Source organism: Lissotriton helveticus, chromosome 6 (assembly GCF_964261635.1).
Source record: "Lissotriton helveticus chromosome 6, aLisHel1.1, whole genome shotgun sequence".
Lineage (NCBI taxonomy): Eukaryota > Metazoa > Chordata > Amphibia > Caudata > Salamandridae > Lissotriton > Lissotriton helveticus.
This window is the reverse complement of record NC_136067.1, coordinates 114,908,630-114,934,907: the sequence shown is the minus strand read 5'-3', so window position 1 is coordinate 114,934,907 and position 26,278 is coordinate 114,908,630. Positions and strand designations below refer to the sequence as shown.

Genomic DNA, 26,278 nt, shown 5'->3' with positions numbered 1-26,278 from the left:
GCTCAATAGCCTATGCCGACGACACTCAACTAGTCCTAATTCTAGATGAGGACGCGGCAATCGCTGAACGCTCCCTTAGAGACTGTTTGAAAGCCACTTTTGAGTGGATGAACACAAACCATTTGAGATGCAACACCGCAAAGACCGAAATCTTACCTTTCGGGAAAAACAATCTGTTTTCGCCCCAGACCTGCTGGCCACCCAACGTAGAAGCCCCGCCAAGCACTATAAAGAGCGCCCGAAACTTAGGAATCAAATTCGATGAGGCACTGTCCTTTAAGCAACAGACAAGTGAAGTGGCCGGCTCTTGTTTCAATGTTATAAAGAGTCTTCGGAAATGTTTTGATTTCCTCCCCTTATCAGCTAGAAAAACGGTAGCAGTGGCATTAATCACATCCAGACTAGACTATTGTAACAGTCTGTACGTAGGGATCAACAAAGCAGCCCTACATAAGTTGCAAATGGTACAACACGCTGCAGCAAGATTAGTGCTAAAAATGCCAAGAAAGACCTCAGCATCTGCAGCACTTGACACTTCACTGGCTCCCCATACAAAAGAGAATCCTGTTCAAATTACTGACAATAACCTTTAGAGCATTTCATAAAAGAGGCCCAATATACCTGCTCAATAATTTCAATCGCTACTACCCTGGATGTCAACTGAGATCTGCAACGGCCAACCTGATGACTATCCCAAAGTTCCGACTAGCCACTAGAGGAGGAAAATCTCTAGTGGTTAAAGGTTCTAAAGCATGGAACAGACTCCCACATCAACTTCGAGAAATCTCCTGTGAGAGCAAATTCAAAGCCATCAAAACCTGGATCTACAATTTAACAGACACCACCTGTAAAACCCTGGTTTAGAACTGAAGCACCTATATGGGTCGTTACATCTCCCACCTTTTTGGATTACACAAGCCATAAATAAGCGCCAAGATGCTCCCTGGAGCGATAGAGCGCTATATAAATCCCCAATCAAATCAAATCAAATGTCTTCATATTCGGGGTGAATGCCAACAACCCCAGCCTAATTACGGTGAACATAGAACTTATCCAGGTTCTCGGTTCTCGACCACTGCTCTTACTGTGGACTACGTGGATACTTACAAATACTAGATGTGGTCTCCCATACGATTGGGTGACAGATCTAATTTACATTTTGACTCCTTCCCTATGGAGGCAGCTGGATCAGAAATTATAGCCTGATTGGACTATACACAATGATGAACCCCTATGATGTTTAGCGGAAACACCACTTGTTAGTTTAGTGAAATCGCATTACGGACCGGTCAATCCTTTCCAAATACATTTGGCCCACTATCCGGAAGGATTTGCTTCTCACTTTTTACTACAACACTTCGAGGACACAAACATTTTTAGGCATAGCCTTGAAAAAGTCCAGTGTTGGACGAAACACATGTCGGCTAAATCATCTGTAATTTGTCATTGCTGGACCAACTGTATTGAAAGTTTGTATCAAGACAAAGTAAAAAACTGACAATGCCATACAAATTCTGGACTTTTGATTACGAAAGGAATCATTCCCCGTCGCTGAGGCGTGAGTCCCACGGTAAATAAAAAAGCAGTGCAAAAAGCACATTATAGTAGTAGGCCCTAGAAAAAGGCCTGAGGCCTAGGTTGTAGTAGCCTATCTACCTCATTGTGCTAAAAAAGACCATAGTCTTTGCATCAACCAATCAGCTTACAGCATCCTCTAGAACCCTCTCTGCAGAGCCAGTTCTCCTCAGAATTTTGTAGCACAAGTGGGGAACAAGTATCCAGAATCTAGAGAACTGACTCTCCGGGAAGGAGGGTGGGTGCATGTGAATCTATGAAAGGTACCAATACTGGATAACTGAAGTTACAGGTAAGTAACTTGTTTTCTTATCCAGTATTGGGGTATCTTTCATAGATTCATATGCCTGAATCAGAATAGCAAGCAGTAAGCCAGGCAAAAGGCGGTTGCGGATGGTGGGAGACTTATTGGTGTGCACCCCCATAAATTTATATGTAACAACCAACAATCACATAGTAAATGATCTATTAATAAGGCATGTCCAACTTCAAAATAGAAATCATGCAGTTTTCCACAGGAAGAAATATTAGCACGATATTAATAAACAATACGTTAACAAATGCCTGTATATTATATCAACAACATACTGAATTGTATTCACAACATATGGAATAAGCAAATATTGGTACCTGAATATATCCCTTATGGAAACAGGTGACGTAAAACAGCTTGGCCCACTGCCGCATCTTTCTGATTTGCTGATTGCAGGCAGTAATGTCTTGTAAACGTGTGGACATTATTCCATGTCGCAGCACGGCAAATGTTCTCAAGTGTCACTCCTGCAAACAAAGCTGCAGACGCTACCACAGCCCTTGTGGAATGAGATCAAACAGACCATGTCAATGGTCGATTAGCCTTGATGTGGCAGAAATGAATAGCGGAGGCTATCCATCTGGAAATTGTGGCTTTAGTGACCGCTTTTCCCAATGTAGTCTGGCGATACGCCACGAATAGTTGATCTGATTTTCTCAAGTTTTTGGTTCTCTGAAGATAAAACTTTAAGAATCGCTTAATGTCTAAAGAATGCAATGTTCTTTCCGCCGGGGTTGTAGGATTTGCAAAGAACACTTTCAGTTTTACAGGTTCATTTAGATGGAATTGAGAAGGCACTTTCGGTATGAAGGTTGGATTCGTCCGCAGAGTGACATACTCCTGGGAGAAATGTAAAAAGGGTTCCTTTATAGTGAAGGCTTGAATTTCTCCCACTATTCTGGCGGAAGTTAGTGCTAACAGCAAAGCAACCTTCCATGTCAAGAATTTTAGATCAGCTTTGTGAATTGGTTCGAACGGGTGTTTCATCAGCTGTGAGAGGACTGTGTTAAGCTCCCATTCTGGTGGCGAAGGCTTTACTGGAGGATAAGCCCGGAAAAGACCTCTCATGAACTGTTTTATTAGCGATGAAGAGCATAGCGATGGAGTGTTATCCACTTTCCTGTACCTGGATAAAGCAGCTAAGTGGACCTTTATTGTGGAGAAAGAAAGATCAGAGGGAGCCAAATGCAATAAATAAGGCAGTATTTTTTCGGTTTGAGCTTCAATAGGGTGTAAAGAGTTTAACGTACACCAAGCGCAGAAACGCTTCCACTTGAGACGATAAGTCTTTAATGTGCTCTGGGCTCTTGCTTTCTTCAGAATGTCTCGGCAGTCTTGAGAAATTTGGAGATGTTCAAATTCTAGGAAGTTAGGAGCCATGCGTGAAATTTCAGCGATTGAGGGTCTGGGTGAAGTATCTGACCCTCGTCGCGTGACAGTAGTGCCGGAGTTACCAAAAGCCTGATCGCTGGCGCTTGTGATAGTAGCATGAGCTCTTGAAACCAATACTGGCGAGGCCATCTGGGAGCAATTAGGAGAAGGCGGCAACTCTCCAACTTCATCTTGCGTAACACTCGTGGAATCAACGGGATCGGAGGAAAGGCGTAAGCATAAATCCCTGACCATCGCATGGACAGGGCATTCCCCCTTGATCCCTGTTGAGGGTATCTGCAGGCGTAATACCGGCATTTCTTGTTTTGTTGTGTGGCAAATAGAACCAACATCGGCTTGCCCCACCTCTGAAACACCTTGTTCAGTTGGTCGTTGTCTAGTTCCAACTCGTGGCAATCTGACGAGGACCTGCTTAGTTTGTCCGCTAAGGTGTTGTAGAGACCTCTGACGTGCTCTGCCTTGACAGTTATGTTGTGTACTGTTAACCATTCCCATAACTCTTGGGCCTCCTTGGACAATGTTGCTGATCTTGTCCCTCCCTGCTTGTTTATATAAAACATGCTAGTGGTATTGTCCGTTCTGACCAGGACTGAGGACCCTGCTATCCTGGGAAGGAACGCTTGAAGAGAAAGAAAAATGGCTCTCAGCTCTAGACTGTTGATGTGGCATTTTTTGTGTTGTTGAGACCGTTTGCCGTGCACCTGTAAGTCTTGGAGATGACCTACCCAGCCCTCCATGGATGCATCTGTCGTCAGAATGAAATCTGGAGGAGTTTGCAAGAACGTGAGCCCTTGTTTCAGATTGCGTAATTGTGTCCACCATTGAAGGGCCTCCACCATTCGGGTGGTGACTGTGATGGTGTACTCGAAAGAGCCCGTCGCTTGCCGCCATTGACGATGTAACTCTTCCTGTAAAGGCCGCATCTTGAGCTGTGCTAATGGAATGAGATTGATGGCTGAAGAGCACATCCCCAGAAGGGATGCGAATAGGCGAACTGAAAGTGACCTTTTTCTTGATAGCTTTATGGCCAAAGCTTGTAGCCGGAGTTGTCGCTCTCGAGACAAGAATGCCTTGCATCCTACTGTGTCCAGACAAGCTCCTAGGAACAGTAGGTTCTGTTTCGGAATCAATGAGATTTGCTCTTGTTGATCGTGAGGCCTAGCGATGCAAAGAGAGTGCGGCATACTGCAATGTCGGACTTTACTTTGGCCTTCGATGGACCCTCGACTAGCCAGTCGTCCAAGTACGGGAAAACCTGGACCTTTGATGATTGAAGAGCTGCCGCTACAGGAGCCAGGCACTTTGTAAAAATCCTTGGAGCCGACTTGAGGCCAAATGGAAGGACTTTGAACTGGTAATGGGCGCCAGCTACATTGAAACTGAGCTATTTTCAATGTTTTGGGTGGATTGGGATGTGGAAGTATGCATCTTCCATGTCCAAGGAAGCCATATAATCTCCCTCGTTGAGGCTGTTGAGAATGTCCAAAAGAGTGACCATTCGGAAACCCTGCTTCTTGAGATATCTGTTGAGATTGCGCAGATCTAGGATCGGTCGCCATTCCCCTGATTTCTTCTTCATGAGGAAAAAACGGGAATAGAAGCCTGTCCTTCTCTGAAGGATTGGAACCTTCTCCACAGCGTTCTTGAGAAACATTATTTGAACCTCCTTGAACAATAAGTGAAGACGAGGGGGAGGGGGACACCTGGGCGGAGTTGTTGGAGGTTTGTTGATAAACTCCAGGGTGTGACCATGCTGGACTAGGTCCAACACCCACCGATCGTTAGTGATCTGTTGCCATTGTTGTTGGAAGGCAGATATCTTCGCGCCCACGGGAAGGTAGGGAACTGAGGTTGGTGCCCAACTGACCTCACTGATTTTTGTGAGTGTCTCGGCCTTGATTATTTGTGCGCTTTCTTCCTCCTTGGTGAGAGAAACCAGTTGAACCTGACTGGCGATAAGAGGATTGATAGTTCTGACGATATTGCTGCTGGTATTGCCTGCCTTGTTGATAATAATTTCCTCTGGACGAGTAACCACGTCCTCTTTTGTACTGCAATGAGCCCAGTGATCTCGCAGTATCAGTGTCTGTTTTAATTGCTTGGAGATCCTCATCGATATGTTTCCCAAACAGGGACTCTCCGTCATATGCCATGTCCAGTATTTTTAATTGACCCTCTGGCCTAAAGGTAGTGGCCTTCAACCCCCCTTGACGTCTCAAGACCGCCTCTTGTCCTCCGGAATCAGATCTATGAAACCAGCCATTTCGGACCACATTTGGCGATCATAGCACCCTATAATCGCCAAGGAATTCGCCGCTCTGATGGAAGCCGCAGCCATCGTGGCGAATTTTTTACCAATAAGGTCCAAACGGGGCCCCTCCTTATCAGGTGGTGTAGAAATAGGGGTGGCTGGGTTCTTTGACCTTTGTTGTGCGGCCTGTGAAATGACTGAATCCGGACGCGGATGACCAATGAGGCATGCAGGACTACCGAGTGGGGCACGATATTTCTTTTCAATACATGGTAACACAGCAGGCGCAGAAGCGGGATTTTTCATCACATTGATGCCCTCTTGCCAGATGTAATCAATAATCGGAATGTCTCTAGACACCTTCCTAGTTTCTTCCTTGAAATCGTGAAGAAAACATTCCATTTGCTCCACCGTCACCGGGAGCTTAAATCTATTTGCTGCTCTCTGCATAAGATTGTGGAATCCCCCTATATCTTCAGGTGGCGAGTCTGAAGGTTGAGGCGTTGGGGGGGATGGCATGGGGATAACTTAGTCATCCCACGGATCCGCTGGAGGCACATTAGGTAACTCTCCTTCCTCTACTTCTTCATCCGAAGAAGTGTCCGACGTGTGTAGGCAACTCAGGTTGCGGAGCGTCTACGACCGGAGAAAGTGGCGGAACTTGGGGCGGAAGAACCGGAGCAACAAGTTGAGGCATTTGCGGCGGAAAACGCTGTTTATAATCTGCAAGCATAGCCTGTAAGTCCTGAATAAGGTTAGGCGGTAAATGGGTGACCTCTGAAACTTTAGACCGTCTTTGCTGTTCCATAGAATGAGGCACTACAATGTCTTCCTGGTGGGGGGGCGTGGCCAACAGCATGCCGTGCTAGACGTGTAGTCCGGGAGCTCCCGGCCGACTAAAACAATATCCGACTTCTACTACTGTCACGGTCCACCAACTTGACGGGAAACGTGTAGCATACTGCCTGGAGCGGACTGGGCAAGGCGGACGGTGATGTAAGCGACCCCGGAGCCTGAACGCGGGAGTTTGGCCGGCGGCTGGAGGACGACCTAGTGAGGCAACATGGCGGCCTCGGGCTGTGAACGGCGTTCGTGAGGCAGAGGGGCACAACAAAAGGCATAAACGTCTAATCCTGGGCAGTAACGGACCGGGGACACAGAAGAACCGTGAAGCGGCGCAGAGACGCGGCGATCCCCCGACAGGGCAAGGCACCGTAGCCCGGCGGCATCCACACAAGATGGCGGACTGACCTGGAGACCGGACTCGGCAGACCGGAGGACGCTGGAGGTATCTACTCAAGACACGGAGCCAGTCACCAGCGAGCGGAGCGCCGGGGGCGACCATTGGGGGTAGATCGAACCGAATTACAGATCCCCAGAAGAGCGCGTCCCCCTCATCGAGCGCCGGCAGCCGGGAGTACTTTACCAAGATGGCGGACTGACCCGGGGACGGCGATAAAGGAAGGGAGAGACCCTGGCAGTGGCAAACGGAGGCACAGCCGCCTCATTAACGGTGAGAGACACCCGACTAGACACTTAAAATACCGGCGACAGTGGATGGGGAGCCCCACCCCCTCCCGGAAGCCCAGGCGAACACTGCACGATGATGGCGGCTGTGGCGCTCCGCCGATAACTGGGCACGCGTGAAGGGAGGGTCTGGCCGGAATGCATACAGCGCTACCCAGAGCAGCCGGAGCTGAGGCGACGCATCACCGACCCACAAGCACATAACCGCCGCTACTGGGATGGCAAGTGGAGGCGGAAGGCGGTGTACAACAGGGGCGCCCTCCAAACGGCTCTGTTAGATCCTGGACACGAGGTCAGGCGGGTCCCGGAGACGGCAACACCAGGGTGGGAGACGCAGTGAGCGGGGGTCACTGAGTGAGAGGACTGGGGCACGGCGGGTCATACCCACACGCCCAGAGAGACAGAGAGGGCACAACGAAAGGGACAGAGAACATGCCACATACTGTGGACGGCTTGATTGGCCCGAAGTCAGGCCCCCAAGTGACGGGGCACACGCAACAAAATATTGGGTAGCGGCCCTGGATTCCAGCAGATCCACGGGGGGATGTACTCGGGACCACTACACAAAGGGACCTGCTGAGGCGTCGCCGCGCCACCACACTTCCTTAAGAGACAGTCGCTGGAGCACAGACATCTAAAGGTCGGCATCCACGAACAGCGGGAGAACGGCGGGCACGGAAGCGACCATTGAAGAGCGGCACGAGGCGACACTACCTCCTACCAGGTACAGGCGGGGCAATCGGACCTGTACCAGACAGAGGCGACTGGACTTACAGCGGCAACAGCAAGAGCTCGCGTGGGGGTATCGTCGAGCCCGGGCAGGGAAAGGCACGCACAGGGACTGGAAACCGGAGGACACGCCGGGCACACCAGAGGGCCGGGGGGACCAGACAGGGGCTCCCCACGACGGCACTAACAGTACGAGACACTCACGACTGCAGCCTGGTCACCCGCGTAGCTAGGGGGGTGCGGGGGGGGGGGGCGGTCCGCCCCAGGCGGCACCTTTTTGGAGGCGGCACCTTTCCTAAGGTGCCTCGGTCACACACACTTGTCCAGGGCCGTCAATCAGTGGTAGCGTGCGTGCGAGCGCAACCAATGACGGCCCTGTAGGACATTTTTGGCCAGCCCCCTCACTGCACCGTAGCAGTGTGACGCGTTACGCGCTCACTGCCCCCTACGCTCGGCTCGCTCGCACCTATCCGGAGTCGGGAGTGCGTGAAGACCACCATTCTGTGACTTGTTGTGCAGCTTCATTCAAGGTGAGACAGACTGAGAGAAAGAATCCGTCCGTGGTGGCCCAATTACAATGATTGCACGACGGCACCAAATTACACTCTTGGTCTTTATTTCCAAAATAAATTCCAACAACAAGCACGCACGCACCCAGACTCGTTGTTTTGCACTCTGCCGGCCGTGACCCGTGACCGTTAGATCTCATTCTAGGCCTGGCCTCCTTGTATTCAGTCAATCTGTCATGCGCGGCCTTTCGGTTTTCTTGCGTACACCCCCTGTTATGATGGGGAATTGGTGCCCCAGTGAAGCTCTATTTCCTTGGGGAACGCCAGCACTGTAAGCTTGTCGCCTTTACAAAAATGTTGGCAGCAGCACTGCTCAGAGGTAGCTCGGTCGAATCACCATTGGGTAGATTACTCCTCCTGATTTGTCATCCTAAGGCTGCACACTCCACACCACAATCACCCCCAGCTGTTGATCTGCTGGTGTTTATCTCTGGCGTCTTTCAGGGGCAATTCTCATTGGGCGATGGGGGAGCATGCATGTTTAGTGCTGTTGGGGGTCTAAACACAGGTAATACGCAGGCTACAGCCGTCTGCGGTAACCACAGCGTTGTCCCCACTTTGCAGACCTGCTCATAGCCCTGCCGGTGCGATCCAGAGTAATGTGTTGGCAGCTGCTGTGAATGGCTATTCTTTCCCGAAGCATTGTGCTTGAAGTAATACGGCCATTAACACCAGCAGGTGCACGTTGAGTTCTGAAGATATTCCCCCTTATCCCCCCCCCTTGTTAGCAATTCTATCTCTGTTGGATCGGCATACACTAGGCCTAATGTAAGACTGACTAGGATGATTGCTGGCCTTATCATCATCAAAACAGTGTACCTCTTGGGGATATCTGAGATGCTCAGGGGTAAGCAGTAAAAGGGCAATTTCTAGGTCAAAGTATAAGAATAGAATAGTGATTAAAAAAAAAAAAACTGATTGAAAATGGTAGTCGGGCTGAGCCAAGGGGGGCGTCGAAGCCGCACTCATAATGTGACAGTTTCTCTGTGTCTGGGTTGTTTAGTGGTAATCAAAACCCGATGGTGATGAGAATTGTAGACAGGGCTGTCGTAAAAATCATGAGTATAAGTGTGATCAGGTTCATTGTCTTTTCTTAGATTTTTAACACAGGTCTAATATTTGGAAGTCATTTATACTGGTTGTACTAAAAGACAATATCCTCATCAATAGATTGAGACGTAGAGGAATAATCACACTACGTTGACGAAGTGTCAATATCAGGCTGCTGCTTCGAAAGCCGAAATGGTGGTTAAAGGTTTGATGTAAAGTGGAATTTAATTTGTCGTAATAAACACACAGATAGGAAAAGGGAGCCAATGATCACGTGCAGACCGTGAAACCCTGTTGCAACAAAAAAAGTTGAGCCGTAGACTCCGTCTGCAATTGTAAAAGGGGCCTCGTAGTATTCTATGGCTTGAAGAGAGGTAAAATACAGTCCTAGGACGATTGTTAAAAATAAGGATTGAATAGCCTCTTTTCAGCTTCCTTGCATGATGCTATGATGGGCCCAGGTCACTGTCACACCGGAAGCTAAGAGGACTGCATTGTTTAATAGGAGGACTTCGAAAGGGGGGATGAACCAGTCCTCGAGGCGACAAGACATTGGTTTTTTTTTCATGCTTGTTCAGGCACAATAATCTGTGTGTGCTTTACCGTGAAAGAAACTGCAGCTCCTGTTATGCTGGAGTGCCCAAACACCGGGTAACCTCACTGTTCTGGGTAACTGCAACAAAGTCTTCAGCGACTTCCTTTGCTTTTAAGCAGGAATAAAGTTAAGCCATAGACCCTGCAATTGTTGCATCTGCACCAGAATATCCTCTCCACTCTTCCTCACACTGAACTGTTTCACCCTTAATTGCTTCAAGAAAAATAAGAAAATCACCAACCAAACCAAATATTGTTTTGCACAAGGCTGTCAAGAGTCTCAGTGACATGTGATGCCATTGGCCAGTCCTGACTTTCCACTCAATATGATCTTGCTTTATGGGGATTGCAGTTTTGCTTTTAACACAATCTCAATAGGGGCTAAAAAATCTGAAATGGATGAAGTTATGATTTTACAAAGTGATTTAGTCCATTTCGAAAACATGAATCATTTCATTAGTGTATGCCTTGCATCACTAACACACCACACAGTCCCAACATGGACTGTAGCTATTCAAACTGTCCTAAAAGATGGAAATGATAGCATGATAGCATCAGACCCAGCTGCACACGATTCCATCACCGACATACAGGAAGGACAACACTGGTAGCAAAAGTGTGAGCTTCCCTTCCTCGGAGAATGGGTACAACTCGTGCAAGTGGCGTAGCTAGACCTAATGCCACCCAGGGCATACCCTAAGTTTGCTGCCTGGTGCAGGTAAGGGGGGAGCCAGCTGATTGGCGACTTATTCCGTGGGCAGGGGGGGCTGGTGGTAGTCGACAGACATGACTTTCTCACCTCCGCCACCACCAAAAGCAGTGCTCGACCTTCCCCCATCTCCCCTAGCTATGCCACTGGGGGAAAGGAAATGTGGGGTGAGGTCTGCCTTCGTAACAGCAGATCTTATGCATATCAAAATTATATAGTGACGTCCGAGCCTCAATGTACCAGCATGTGGCTGTGTGCAGCGCTCCGGGTCCCAAGCATGGGGAGTGTTAAAATAACCTACAGCAATCCCGTGACTTCGGAAGCTGAAAGCAATGCATGCATACTAAAATCACTGTCTTTATCACAGCAATACTCCCCACAGAAGAAACAGAGGGATATCTATGTCATAAAGAGTGTATCCTGTTTAAGGCCTTCGGCTTCACGCTTAAGCAAAAGCTGAACTAATTGTGGCCTAGGTTACATCAGGAAATAATTTACCCACAATCAGCCCTGTGGGTTTACTCCGGCCCTGCACACAACATTAGTATTAGTTGATATAAATTGAGAGAGTACCTCGGACAGGCTTTTCCTGAAGGATCCAGGCAAATTTGGCCGAGGAGTCCCCACATTACCAGGCTGCAAAACATCTCAGTACATGACCTGGGGGGTGTAACATTGTGGCGTATTTTTTATAACTACTTATGTGGTGTCCCTTTGTAATGTTCTTCACTGTGTTACTGTGTATGATCATAAATGCTTTACACACTGCCTCTGAGATAAGCCTAGCTGCTCATGCTACGTTACCACAGGGTTGAGCAGGGGTTATCAAAGGGTGTAGCCCCCTTACTCTGACAAAGGAAGAAGGATCCTCACTTGGACAGTGGCCAGCCATTGCCAACTAGAGACCCCCATTTCTAACAAACAACCATTCCGATTTTGAGAGGAGTAAACTTATCAATGCCCATTAGATTCCCCATGTTAGACTAATGTTCTGATTTGTTACCTTTGCCTCAAACTGTAAAGCGCTCTGATATCCTTCGGGATCAAGTTTGCGCTATATAAAACTTTATAAATAAATAAATGTAACTTGCATGATCGAGGTAACTGTTAGCAGCAATACTACGTGTCTCACCTTGGAGACTCGGACATCTTTCAAGTGCTCACTGTCCCTTTTCCCCAGCACCCCCCCCCAGGGGCGGCAATCTGAGGGGTAGCCCCGGGCGCCACAAGCTCTAGCTACGCCCCTGAGCCTGGTGGCACAGATCCACACCAGCGAACATGGGGAAAAATAATCCGCTGCCCAGACCACCGAAACAGGGCCCTATGGACAATTTCGCAGCGCCACGACAGGCCAAGGGGAACCCAGACCCAACGTCAGAAGGGCACATAGACACAGGAACACTGCTTGCAGCAATCCAGGCATCAAGAACAGACATTCAAGAATCCCGGGCGGCACTGGAAGTGAAAATCGGCGAAGTGGGATCCGAGGTCACCCTCCTGCGCCAGGACTTCAGGAACCTCTCAGCCAGAGTAACGGAGACGGAATCACACATCGGGGAAGCTGAGGACTCGATCACAACGATCCGGAAAGACATGGCAGAATTACAAGCATCACACAGACAGCTGTTATGGAAGGTTGATGATGCCTAAAACAGGGCACGTCGCAACAACCTACGATTTGTAGGATTTAGAGAAGGAATCGAAGGGAACAACATGGCGGCGTTCCTACACACATGGCTCAAGGAAACCTTCCCGGGGGCAAAATTCTCGACGTGCTTTGTAATTGAAAGAGCCCACAGAGCATTGCTGGCGAAACCTCCGGAGGGCGTGAGACCGAGGCCGGTGATTGCACGTTTCCTCAATTATGCTGACAGAGACTTGATACTACGGGAAGCAAGAAAGCTAGGCGACATTCGGCTGGAAAACGCCAATATCATGATCTTCCCGGATTATAGTCAGGAGGTACAGAAGCAGAGACAGTCCTTTGATTCGGTAAAAACTAAACTCCAATCCATGCACATCACCTACATGTTGCTCTTTCCGGCAAAACTTAAAGTCATCTATAAAGACAAAGCTATTTTCTTCAACCACCCGGAGGATGCCTGGCAGTGGCTCGAAGAGAGACCGATTTTAAATGGTAGGGAAGCTGCAGGTCGCGAGGAATTGGAGAGAACAGTGAGAGAAAAGACGCAATGGGGCCTGCCAAAACAGCAAAGACGGACATCCAGAAGGATATGCGCTCGTACTACGGGAACCCCATATCGAGCTCGCGCAGCGGCGGGAGGTAGGAGGGGGAGATCGGAGTCTCCCGGGGCCTCTGGCACAGCGGACCCACGACTACTTGGGGCACAAAAACAGACTTGCTCAGAAGGGGATGGCGAGGAAGAGGCAGAACTAAGAGACTCGGAAGCTGAGGAAGTTGAAATGGACGACCCTCAGAGCTCCGTCCACCCCTTAGTGACTATGATACGCGACATGGAGCAAGAGAACTCCGACAAGAATAGTGGGACAGAAACAGCTACACAAGACTCTCACTCTTGAACATTGTTGAAGCGGACCAGATGAGACGTCGGCCGGGACGAACGGCAGCACGCAAGTTGTCAACACCCCCTTGTTTGTTTTTATTCTTTAATTCTTATTTTTTTGGGACTCTGTAGACAGTTTTAAGTCTTTTTCAAGTTTCGTAGTTTGGTTGAAGTTGCGCTTGGGAGCACAACCCGGCTACACTGTTATACCTTATCCTGCCGAGGCGGGAACAGTGCGTCATAGATGAATAGTGGGCGGGAGAGGGTGGGCGACAGACCGACTCCTACTGAAAGCTCGGTCCTCTGTGGGGATGAGTCTGGAAGGGGAGGGAGGTGGGGAGGGGGGGGGGTCACTGGGGGGGAAAGTTCTACAAGTTGGGGTAGGGGGGAGGCGGGGGGGGGGGGGGACAGCCACAATCAGACGAGTTACAACATCACTACTGGCACCTATCTCAGACGCCAACAGAACATGGGAACCACTCCACACTATGGCAGGTACACAACTGAACCACGTCACGAAGACAGGGGGGTATCAATCCTTACGTGGAATGTAAACGGCTTGGGATCCAGAATAAAGAGGGGACTAGTGAACGCGTACATCAAGAGGGTGGCGCCGGATTTTGTCCTCCTGCAGGAGACACACCTGAGAGGGGAAAAATGTACATTTATAGCAAGAGGGAAGTATGCGGTCCTGGCGCATGCGGGGTACACGCAAGACTCAAGAGGAGCAGCTGTACTGATAAACAAGGCATTTCCGTTTACCACGACACGTACATGGCATGACCCGCAGGGCACATATGCAGGTGTGCAGGGGGTGTGGAGGAGGCAAACATACACAGTAATCTCGGTTTATGCTCCACCGAAACTCCAGACACGCACACACAGGGCGGTTGCCTCCATCCTCCTAGAAACGGCAGACACAATACAAATAGTGGGGGGAGACTTTAACGACGTTATGTCGGAGGAACTAGACCGCACAGGGCCAACACGTAGGGGAGGGGCGAGAACAGCTCTGTCACAACACATGGCCAACCTGGGCCTCACAGATATATGGCGATGGTGACACCCTACCAGAGAGGCATACTCCTTCTACTCCGGGGCACATAGAGTATTCTCAAGACTGGATTACATCTTCATAGCCAGACAATACCTCACGGCGGGGGACGAGGTGACATATAAAGCGAGGGGAATCTCAGATCACTCACCGCTATATGCAAAGGTGGGGGCAGACAGAGGGAGGAACGGTTCGGAATGGCGCCTGGCAGCGTGGGATCTCCAGAAGCCAGAGATTATAAGAGGACTTAGGGCTGACGTCAGGGTATACGTGGCGGAGAGCGAAGGTACGGTGGACTCCGGGATAACATTATGGGAGGCAATGAAACCGGTTCTGCGGGATAGGGCACAGAGTAGATTAAGGGAAGAACGTAAGAAACAACAGGCAGTGATAGCAGATTTGGAAGCCAAAATCTTACGTTTAGAAGAGGAATATCAGACACGCAAGGAAGAGGGTGTTCTAAGGATCTTGCTAGACAAGCAACGGGAATTTAGAGAGATTGTCTCTAACGAAGCACGGACACAAGCACTGGCGACCCTCCATCGTCTATACGATGTGGGCGACAAATCGGGTAAGCTCCTAGCCTGGTTGAGCAGGAAGGAAAGGGCAGCGAGATGGGTGGAACGGATTAGACGGTTAGATAGCGACCTGGTGTGCACCGAACAGGAGATAGCAGACGCTTTTGCGTCTCACTATGAAAGCTTTTATGCGGCAAGAGACCTCTGGACGGACGAGGAGGCACTACAATACATGGGAGGGGTGGATTTACCCACATTAGCCACTGAATCTAGCCTGGCATTGGAGGCAGACATCACACTCGATGAGATCTCTGAGGCCGTGACTAAACTGAAACCAGGGAAGACACCGGGGCCTAACGGATTCCCAGCGGAATTCTTTAAGCGAACAGCAGATCTGTTGACGCGCCACCTCAAAACCCTATATACCGAGTCCTACCAGGAAGGACGCCTCCCGCCAGACCTCGCTCGGGCCACCATTGTCCCGATTCACAAAAAGGGCAAGCCCACAGATGAATGTGCATCGTATCGCCCCATTTCACTCCTCAACATTGAGGTGAAGATACTGGCAACGGTATTGGCGACTCGCCTGAGGTCGGTGATTCCAGATCTCATACATGCGGACCAATCCGGATTTTTGCCAGACAGAGCGACTAAGCTAAACCTGAGACGCACACACAACTGGCTACAAGAAGTCAAAGACAGAGTGGAACCCCACTGGTTTCTATCCTTAGACGCGGAAAAAGCGTTTGATGCAGTGCACTGGCCGTTTCTTATGGCGGCGCTCCAGCGGTTCGGCCTGGGCCCAAAATTCCAGAGATGGGTAGAGCTACTGTATACGGCACCGACATCCCGCGTACGGGTGAATGGCAGGCTGTCACGAGAATTCCGGGTCTCCAGAGGCACGAGACAGGGGTGCCCACTGTCTCCATTACTATTCACACTCACGATTGAGGTCCTGGCGGCCAAGATTAGACAGAACCCGGACATACACGGCTTCTCCTGGGGGGAACACAGGAAAAAATATCGCTGTATGCAGACGATGTGCTGTTATACATAACTGAGCCCGAGAGCTCGGTCCCGGAGTTATTCAGGGAATTGGAAGGCTTTGGCGCAAGGGCGGGGTACACCATCAACTGGAAAAAATCAGTACTCTACGATCCACGAGGGGCCGACACTTGGGGGATCCTGCCTGAACAACTGCTCGCCACTACTGAGGGGTTTCAATACCTGGGGGTATATGTCACACTAGACAGGGCGCTCTCATTCGGCAGAAATGTAGAGAGAGTCATGACCGATGGAGGCAACTGCCGCTCACCCTGTTAGGCAGGGCGGCAATGTATAAAATGGTCACACTTCCCAAGTTCCTCTATGCACTCCAAAATGAGTATTACCCACTCCCGACCACTGCACTACCCAAAATACATGCAGACTTACGTTCTTTCCTGTGGTTGGGGAAACAACCACGTATTGCCCTCCAGACACTCCAACGGCACCAATATAGTGGGGGGATCTCCCTGCCCAATCTAGAGGCGTACTACTGGGCGGAACACCTGACACCCATAAATGACCGGATTCACGCCCCGGCCGATCACCCGACGTACGCACTGGAACGGCAAAAGTTGTCACCACGTAATGTACTCCATTACCTATATGGGGGAAAGGTGCGGAGGTCGCTCCTACCGGCGACATTGATTATTACATTGCGGGCGTGGACACGAGCAACAAAACGTATGGGATGGGAAAGGAGACCGACAAGACAGACACCGTTGTGGCATTGCCATTGGTTGACGGAATTAAACAAAATGAAGGGGTTCCAAAGATGGGACGACATTGGCATCTCACATATAGGAGATGTCATATGTAAGGGTGAACTGAAATCGTTCAACATGCTACAGGCGGAATATGGTCTAAACCACTCACAACTTTTCAAACACACACAATTAGCGCATGCATGGAGAGCCCAACACATCACACTCACGGACTTGCCAGAATACGCACCTCTGGAGGGCAGACTCCTGCAAGAACAGGTAACACACCAGGCGGTCTCACTCACATACAAGACACTAACAAATAATATGCTAGGAGACTTAACAAAACTAAGAGGGGTGTGGGAGGCGGAAGTGGGGGAGATGGAAGATTTAGATTGGGAGTTAGTCCTGATGCACCCACGCGAGGTAGCGATTAAGTCAAGACTGAGGCTCATTCAGTTGAACGTGCTCCACAGGACATACTTTGATAGAGTACGTCTCCTCAAAACAGGGAAAATAACTGACCCCACGTGTCTCAGATGTTGTCAACAGATAGGGGATTTTTACCACACTATATGGTCTTGCGATAATATACAAAGATACTGGACACTCATCTTCACGGAACTGGGGGAAGTCCTAGGGGTAGACATAGCGCGAGATCCAAAACTGGCATTGTTGGGCATGACGAACGAAGTGGACCTGCCGCGCTACCAACTCATATTTCTGGTACTAGCACTAGTGGTGGCCAAAAGAGACATAGCAAAACACTGGGGGGCCGCAGAGACACCAGACATAGAGGAATGGCGAACGGGTCTAGATATCTACATGGTGGCGGAAAGGGTCACGTATAAGGCGAGAGGATGCCCAAAAAAGTTCCGGAGGGTCTGGGCAAAATGGAGACCATATCATGGACTTGAGGGAGGGCAATGAGGTGTGTTAGGCCGAATACGGAGGGCAATCGACAGGTTTAAGACCAAATCCGACCCGGTAAAGTCATAGAGGGGAGAGGTTTGTAGCATAAAGGGGAAACTATGCAGAAAGGACTGGAAATGGAATGTTCTGGGGGGAAACGTCGGGAGGGGGAGGTGGTGTTGGGTGAGACTCCGACAGTCGGATGGAGGTAGCAAAATTGTGGTGCTAACAGGGTAGGATGTGGCAAATTATATGTTGGGGTATGTTATCTCAGTTACACTGGGCACAGTTGGGGGGGAGGGAGGGTCCTAAATAATAAAATGCAGGTTACCGACTTGTTATGGAAAGCCCGAAATGATAACCATATCAAATGTTCGACTGATTGATCAAAGTTGCACCGCCCAGCCTCCGGGATGTGGGCTGATGGGCCGTGAAAACAGCTATGACTTATGTAAGTGTATACTCGGCAGATTGGAACTACAGTCCGTGGGCTGGTGTTATCCGTGCTCTTCCTGCTACAAAAATAAAGTTTTACAATATCTTCCTGGTAATAGTGCCCTGAATGAGTATCGTCTTCATCCTCATCCTGGCACTCAATAACGAGTTCGGATGGATGGCGAGCTACTCCAAAAGCTCCCTCATTATCGTCGTCATCAAATTCTTCTTCCTCCTCATCAGAGTAAGATTCTAGAAGATGAGAGGGCATAAGCGGAGACATATAAGAACCTTGTTGCCTCTGGTAAGATACCAGTTGAAAGGTCTTTGTTGAAAGTGGGGAAGAAAAAGCCTGCTTCACAGCGATAGGCTAAACCAAAGCTGAATCCATTGGTCTTGATGGCACCGATGACAATGGTGCAGTTGCTAGCTGTAAAGATGTCGTCGTCGACGGGAGGATCATCGTCGACGAGGTCGACGACGTTGGGCTCGACGTCGACGGGGCAGCCGTCGACGGACTCGTCGTCGATGTCGTTGACGGGATACGCTTCTTCGTCGACGAGACAGTCGGCGACCGTGGCGTCGATGACTTCGTCGACGGGATCTTCTTATTCGACGAAAGCTTCGTTGACGATGATGTTGTCGTCGACGGGTCGTCTACGAGAGCCTTCTTAGTCACAATACACATTCTCGTAGAAACAATAGGAGAAGTGATAGCTGTGGAGGAGATCATAGCCATAGAAGAAGAGGTCGAAGTAGAGATAGTAGTCACTGGTAGGGAGAGACAGCAGAGCTCTTACTCACGGTTTTCTTTGAAGAATCTTTGGTGGCTGAGGCTCCAGAGACAGAATGTGGAGATCTCTGTGAAGAGCCTGAAGTAGATTGGGAGGCTTTAGCATGCTTTCTCCCCTCACTTGAATCATCCTCTTTAGACCTCAACCTTTTGCTGGAGGTAGAGGCCTTGTCATCGTCATCCATAGAAGAGGATTTCAGCCACAAAAGGACTCTCCCTATCCCTTAAGGTTTGAGAAGGGAAGGTGCGGCAGATTTTACAATTTTTTGCCTCATGTTTAGGGTAGAGACAATAAATACAGTCCTTATGTTGGTCATCCACATGGACCCTTTTCTTTTCGCAGGTTCTACAAGGTCTAAACAAGGCCTTCTTGTCAGACATCCTGAAGCTCTGAAGAAAAAACTGAGTCAAGACTCAGGGAGACTCCCTTCCACACGACGTGCTGTGAAAATCTGAGGAGAACTGGCTCTGCAGAGAGGGTTCTAGAGGGTGCTGTAAGCTGATTGGTTGGTGCAAAGACTTTGGCCTTTTTTTTTAGCATAATGAGGTAGATAGGCTTCTACAACCTAGGCTCAGGCCTTTTTCTAGGGCCTACTACTATAATGTGCTTTTTGCACTGCTTTTTATTTACCGTGGGACTCCCGCCTCGGCGACGGGGAATGATTCAGGCATGTGAATCTATGAAAGATACCCCAATACTGGATAACTTCATATTTATTTAAAAGTAATATATCCAATGATCCGTATTGAAATTTTGTGCTCGTACAGTGTTGAGCTTTCCACTCTTAATGTCAAAGTTGCATGACATTGTAAATTGCTGGTCTCAAATATCTTGGCTTTACATCAGTCAGCACTATGTTAGTCAATTCTGGCCCTGATGTCCTAATCTAACTCCCTATGTACAGATGGATCAAAGGAGCATCTGCATAAAGCACTCAGCACTTATAAGATTGGGGTGCCGAGCAAGGCCACCATACTGCAAGACTCTATGCCTTGGTCACCCTTTGAAAAGTTTGAGGACAAGGAGAAGCTTACTAGTGTGCAGGTGGAGGAGGAAGAGAGCAATGGTGTCAGTCTGCCTTTGCTTAAGCTTCTGGCATTGTTGGGGTTATAACACTGTTGAGGTGTCTATTGTTATTGCTATTGACTTCTAAACTGGTATACCCCATAAACATTCAATATTGCTAGTGGAACAATTTAGAAAGTGAGGTGAATCCTAAAGATCTCACTGTAACCCAGCTCTGTTTGAACTTCTTCAGTGACTAGTCTGCCTTTTCCTCAACTAGGCACTGAGCCTCAAAGGATATTCCCAAAATGTATTCCCAAATATTTGCTCAAAACTCTATTGTATTCATACAAGGTTACCTTACCAGGATGATAATGGAATCCGTTGTAAAGTGAGGCAGCATCTGTAGTGCTTATACAGGTCTGCATTAGCTGCTTAGAGGCATTCATGAGGTGCCCAACAAGCCCAGACAACGGATCTCACTTGTGACCTAGCAGGCTGGGTACTGCCAGGGCTACCTATTACCATAATAAATGGAAATATCTTGCCAACACACAAGCAAGAGTGGTAGCACATGATTACACTTCCTTTGAAAAAGAAATACCAATGTGTCTAGACACTTTCACTGCCTATCACGGGAAGAAGAGGGTATAATATTCTTGTACAGTCTACTAGGAGACATTTGAACCACAAAGTTCTTAGGCGCACAAAGAGATGTGAGGTATGCAGTATCAGAAGGAGATGACTAAATGTGCCATGTGCGCCGTGGAGGCTGAAAGTGTTGCAGCAATGGATAAACCTAGAAAAATGGCCAAAGTAAACTACTGAAAAGCTACTATATTCCTAGCAGATCACTTGTCCTCTGCCTGTGGCAGAGGATAAGTGATCATTAAATCTGTCTGTATGTAAACAAATGGCTTTGGGAGCAAGAAAGGAGTGGAGCCTAGATTTTCAAGTTGACTGCAACCTATTAATGGCCACCACAATCAATTTAGCTTCTAGCTTATGGATTGCCTTAGAGTGCATTTGTGTGCAGACCTTGCACCTGGAGGAATTTAGCACTTTACTCAAACACATCAGACAATCTGATTGCAAGTAGGCCACCTACACAGGATGATGCCAAGACCCAGACAGATCAAAGCCAAAAGAGTTAGGTAGACACATGGATTCCCAGGCCAATAACAGATGCATAGCATTGAACCTCAAGAAACAAATTCTTCACAGCTGCTGATATTACATCTGTGGAGGGGTGGTAAAAAGAAAGTGACGTCATCGGCGCATGGATGACTTATATGGGGATGGTGTGCAACTTCCGGTCCTCTGCATGACGCCCAGTCCTCATGTCTGCCAGCACTGCACCAAGTCTGGTGTCACCAAAAGGGTTCTTGTAAAGAATCTACAGTAGTAAATATCCATAAAATGGTTTGTGTGGGTAGGGAAAGACTTTCCATCTTTGGAAAATGTTGGCATGCTCACAAGCTTATCATGCTTCACGAACTAGTGGCCAATATTGACCTCCATATATATACCAATGCTAAACATTTGACCCAGTTTATTTTCCCAATACAGAGCCTGTACTTACCATCACACTGCTCACCAGCTGCACTTGTTTCTGCCTTGTCTTCAGCTTTATAGCAATCATCTGGTAAAACAAAAAACCTGTATTAGAACATTGGCAGCACTTTCTTTCTCCTGTAGAGAAATCTCTTCAAAATTCTCAATTTTTTAACATCCTCATTCCAAATTTTTGACATTTCTGGGAGCATAGGTTCGGTGTCCCGGAATGTGGCACTCAACAAACTTCAAACTCCGTGGGCAATTATCATAGAAACCCTACTGCAATCCCATACAGATTAGCTCAACAACTGCCCTTTTTTATTTTAGCTTCTCCCCTTTCTCCTTGCAATCACATATATTTAAAGGTCAAGGAGTAATTAGTTATTTAATGAAGTTATAAGACTTGTATTCAGGGATCAATCACCGTTCTTCATCTTTGTTAATTCAGCTGAATTCATCATTTCCAAAATTATTATGATTCTACTCCCAGTGCATTTCGCACTGCGGCATTTCGTAGGGGAAAATTCCTAAAACAATTCGAAACCATAAAGTCAAGCATACATTTCCTTGCTTTTTACACCATCTTACAGCATTCTCGGTGTGCACATAACCCTCTCATGTGTGTTCCAATTCCCAATTCGTGCCCTGCATGGTTGCAATGAATCTAAACAATGGTTTGCCAGCTTAGCTTTGGTCGTAAACCAATGATTGTACAACAAATCCCCAAACCAGGTGGTAACTACTTGCAAAATGGAAGCTGTCCAAGAGGTAACATGGGCTCAGGTATTAATGGGGACACATGGCCATCTGGGAGACCGCTGCCTGCTCCTTCCAATGACCTTCACATCACACCAGTTTTTTTATTGCAACCATGGTCCCTTTAAGAGACAGGAGCAGCAAAAAAAACATTTAAAAAAGTAAATGCAAGGATACATGTCAGATGTTCCTTGCACACCTCCATCCTCGCATTCCCACGCACTCGGAGGGGTTCACGAATGGAATCTGTACTTTCCTAATCCTACCCAACTCTGTTTTCCCACTGAGAGATAATGACATCTGTCATTGCATCAAGATAATCAGGCTGCACTACAGATGCACAAACATTGCACCTAAAAGTGAGTCCAAGATAAGTACTTCAGGTTCATCATAGTTCCCATTAGAAGCTTAGAAGTACGGATGTAAATGCTAAGGGCTACATCCTTAAGTAGACTGCCGTCAAGAAGAACCAAAGTACTAATTGTCACTGTGCTTCATACGTAGATTGTGGAGTTCCTTGGGCAGCCTGAAAGTGACAGCAATGCTCTCCCTGCAGGCAAGGCGACATGCCTATGGAAAACATCATTTGATTGTATTCAGTTTTAGGGGTTCTGGGTAGTGGAGGTGCTTATACATGTTTAAAGCACATTTAATTAGCAAATTGTTTTTTAAATATTTTTCTAGCACGTTTGGATTTAAACATGATGTCTTCTTTCTGATTTATTTGATGCGTGATGGGACAGGATGCAACAACATCTTTTCCTTTAATAAAGATGCCAGTGCCACATTGCCTATTGTTCCTGACGTCTAGGAACTCATCTAGCATAGATGTGTAGAGCGGCTGCAGTACGGTGCCTGTAAAGGAATCTTGCACCTCACTGCAACAGTGCCCACACAGAGGTTGAATCATGGCCATTTCCAAAACGGGCTTTAATCGTGTTACGGCACCGCTACGCTATTCACAATAGAAGCAACCAGGTACAAAATAATCTACCTTCTTCACCTACAACATGTGAGAGCTTTTTGAATACAGTACTTTTATTTAGGTTTCTGTGACAGAATTCTTTCTTTTGGACAGTTTCACCACATTTGCCTAAGTGATGTTCCGTGATTATAAGGTATGCCGCAGAGTGGTTCCTTCCACTTTTCATATGGGATTAAACCAAAGTCTACAATTGTCTTGCATGAATTTTTATTTTTGTCCTTTACCCTTTGTTATGTAGACACAGTCCTCACTAGATCCCTGTCTAGAGGAAACCACAAAAGCTTGTGGGTTCGAAACAGGACCACACTACAACCAAGGGACTGGAGCTACTTGAAATGTAACCATTAGGAAACTGCCTGGAGCACCTTTGGCTTTAACTTCCCTGTTGTGGGTATAGTTCCAAGGAAAAGTCTTTCCACAATATCGGTCTCCTTTACTCTACTCTCCTTGATTTTCAGGTCTGTGTCTTTATCCAACGATATCTCAGCGCTGCAACTACCGTTAGACCTCCTTTTCTTCACTTGTGCTGGTTCTCCATCTTCCAATAGTTTTCTTACAGTCTTTGACAATCATCTGAAATGTGATTATGCTTTTCTTCACACATGCTTCATTGAGTGTTTGACCCAAAATGCATTATTGTTGATGTACTTAAACTAAACAATATGTTTGTTAAAGAAATTTCCTGTGGAACTATGATAAACTTATTTTATCTAAAAAATGCACACAGTAGAGGTACATGTGTTCTTTGTAATCAATACTCAATCTTTCCCTCGTTTTAAGGACTTAACCCCTTATTGTAACTGTAAGATATTGTGGTCCACATCTAGCATGCCATCAGCTGCCTTCAAGCCACCCAAGTCACATAGTCTGATAAGAAATTTCCCTTTGAAATGTTTCTCGCCCAAGTACTAAATATGTTCTACTTGCCTAATGTCCTGGCGAGTTCGGCTGGCCGATGGGAGAAGTGTAGGTCATTGAGTGGAGAGAGCAAACACAAACACAGCCTCATTCCCGGTTAGGGGAGGAGCTACAGAGTTAGCAGTCTAGCTGATCCCTGGCTCATAATTAAACACATGGCTCCCCTGACGAGCAGCGGGTGTGCCACCGGCGCGCCAAAGGCAAGCCTGTCTTGCCCAGCCGTCACCAGGAGCCAGGACCCCTGCATCTTTCAGGTCAGACACTGTGCATGGGCAAATATATACTTATTCAGCTATGGAACTCCTTGAAATTAGACTCTAGTAGATTACTCATTGTGCTAATAGCTGCTGTGGCATGTCTGGGGCCTTTTTTTAATATAGAGGGTCCTTTCTCTTGTAGGCATTGTCAATTCCAAAGCACTGAGCTGATGCAGAAGTCAGTGACACAACTCATCCCATACCAGGTGGTTAGGAACTATAGTCTAGTACCCTCCCCCCTCCAACATCCCGCCATCAAATCCGCTCAGATGTGGAAATGTTTATTGAGCAATGTTAGATCTTCGCCTAAGCATGCTACTGAAGTCTGGGATTTGCTTACCTCCGAAAAACCTGTTCTCAGGTTTCTTACCGAGACATGGCTCAAACTCAGCGCCACTCCTTCCATTACTTTGGCACTTCCCGAAAGCTATCGCAACCCAAAGGTTTGACAGGAAGTATTGGGTAGGTGGAGGTATTGCTATTTTCCATAAAGACTTTATCAAGGTAGCTATACTTAACAAGCATTTACAATGCAATGGTCTCGGCATTGTTAAAGTTAGAGCTATTGACATTGCTCGTGACATTATTTTTATTTATGTTTTTGTTTATAAAATATAAATAAATGGCACTGTCATTTACAATGCCAATAGCTTAATCGCTCGCAAATGCGAGACCTATTGCATTTGCACCCACACAGAGCCACCCACACAAAGCCACCCACACACACATACAGAGCCACCCACACAGTCATTCAAATTCAAATTCAAATATCTTTATTCGGTTTTCAATATGAAAGCCACAAAAGTACAAATTTACACAGTAAAACACCATTAAAAATAGACAAGAACATAAAAAATTCATGATATGTTAAAAAATAAGGTCTCTTATTCTGTTCAGTACATTTACTGGAATCAGTGTTAAGAAAAGTTCTCAGATTACTCATAGATTCGTACGGTGTTTAAGGCACATTCTAAGATAGTGTGCCACAGATTTTGAGACTAGGGGATTCTCCAAGAACTGCAGTGCCAGAAATGCTGGACGACATCTTCTGATCTTCATTACTTTTCAAATTGGTAATATCCATCTCTTACGGAATGGTGAATAAAAAGTACAAACGAAAAGAACATGGATTGTGGACTGAGGAGAGAAAGTCACAAGGGCACGCTGTTGTGTTATGTGTCCAGTTGTTCTGGGTGGGGAATGAAACCATGATATGAAAAAGATTGAGCCTGAAACGGGTGAGCAATAACTTTTCAAATTGAGTCAGGTCTTGCTGCAGATATGGTTGTATAGATGGAACAGTTTGTATCATGAGACAATGTTGTACTGATGGTTTGCCTATTTCTGTCATCAGCCTTAGTTGGGTTAAGTGAGACAGACATATCTTTTTTAGCTCTTTTTTAGCTATGTCTGTTACTGACTGTGGGTCGTTGAAGAACCTCAGAAGGCCAATATCTGCAAGGAAGGTTTTTACATAATGTAACCACTTTATCTTTTCCATATGCTCTAGGTTCATGCAGTCCTCAATAATTGCTCTAGTGAGTGTGCATTCATCCGTAGCCCATATTCTACGCCATAGCATTATGGGTTTGATCTTGATAAGGTCGGAGATATGTTCTACTCCAAGTTCTAGGTGGCATCCGAAGGTGGTCGTGCTCTTAGGAACTGCTAGTAAGAATTTGAGGAAGGTGTTTTCAATTCTTTGAATTTGTTCAGCATTTGCGATTCCCCAAACTCCTGCTCCGAATATGGCCGTGCTAATGCATTTTGCATTATAAATCTTTAACATTTCTACCAGGGGTTTTTTCCCTAGGCGCAGAGAGAAGGCTTTTAGAGCGCCCACTGTTCGTATAAGCGATAGCTTGGGGGAATTGATTACGTCTTTCCATTTGAATTCCTCGTCGATGATGATACCAAGATATGGATAGGTTTTTGTTGTTTCAAGCGGTAAGTTGTCCACAAAGATTGTTTTCATCCTTTTCCCCTTACTACCAGCATGCATCACAAAGGTTTTCTTTATGTTAACTTTCAGGTTAAGATTAGTCATGAAAGAGCAATAGTTGTTTAAAGCTCTTTGTAGCTGAATCGGAGTTCGAGCGAGGATC

General features: G+C 47.3%; 1 protein-coding gene across 5 annotated transcripts in view; it reads right to left on the bottom strand.

The window, feature by feature from the left end:
• LOC144762305 (exportin-5-like) overlaps window positions 1-26,278 on the bottom strand; it is a 2,106,094-nt gene that overhangs the window by 485,370 nt on the left and 1,594,446 nt on the right. For all 5 annotated transcript variants that reach the window (XM_078647454.1, XM_078647456.1, XM_078647455.1 and 2 more), the window contains one exon: window positions 21,283-21,342. In XM_078647454.1, coding sequence (XP_078503580.1) covers window positions 21,283-21,342 — 60 coding nt within the window. The remainder of the gene's footprint in view (window positions 1-21,282; window positions 21,343-26,278) is intronic.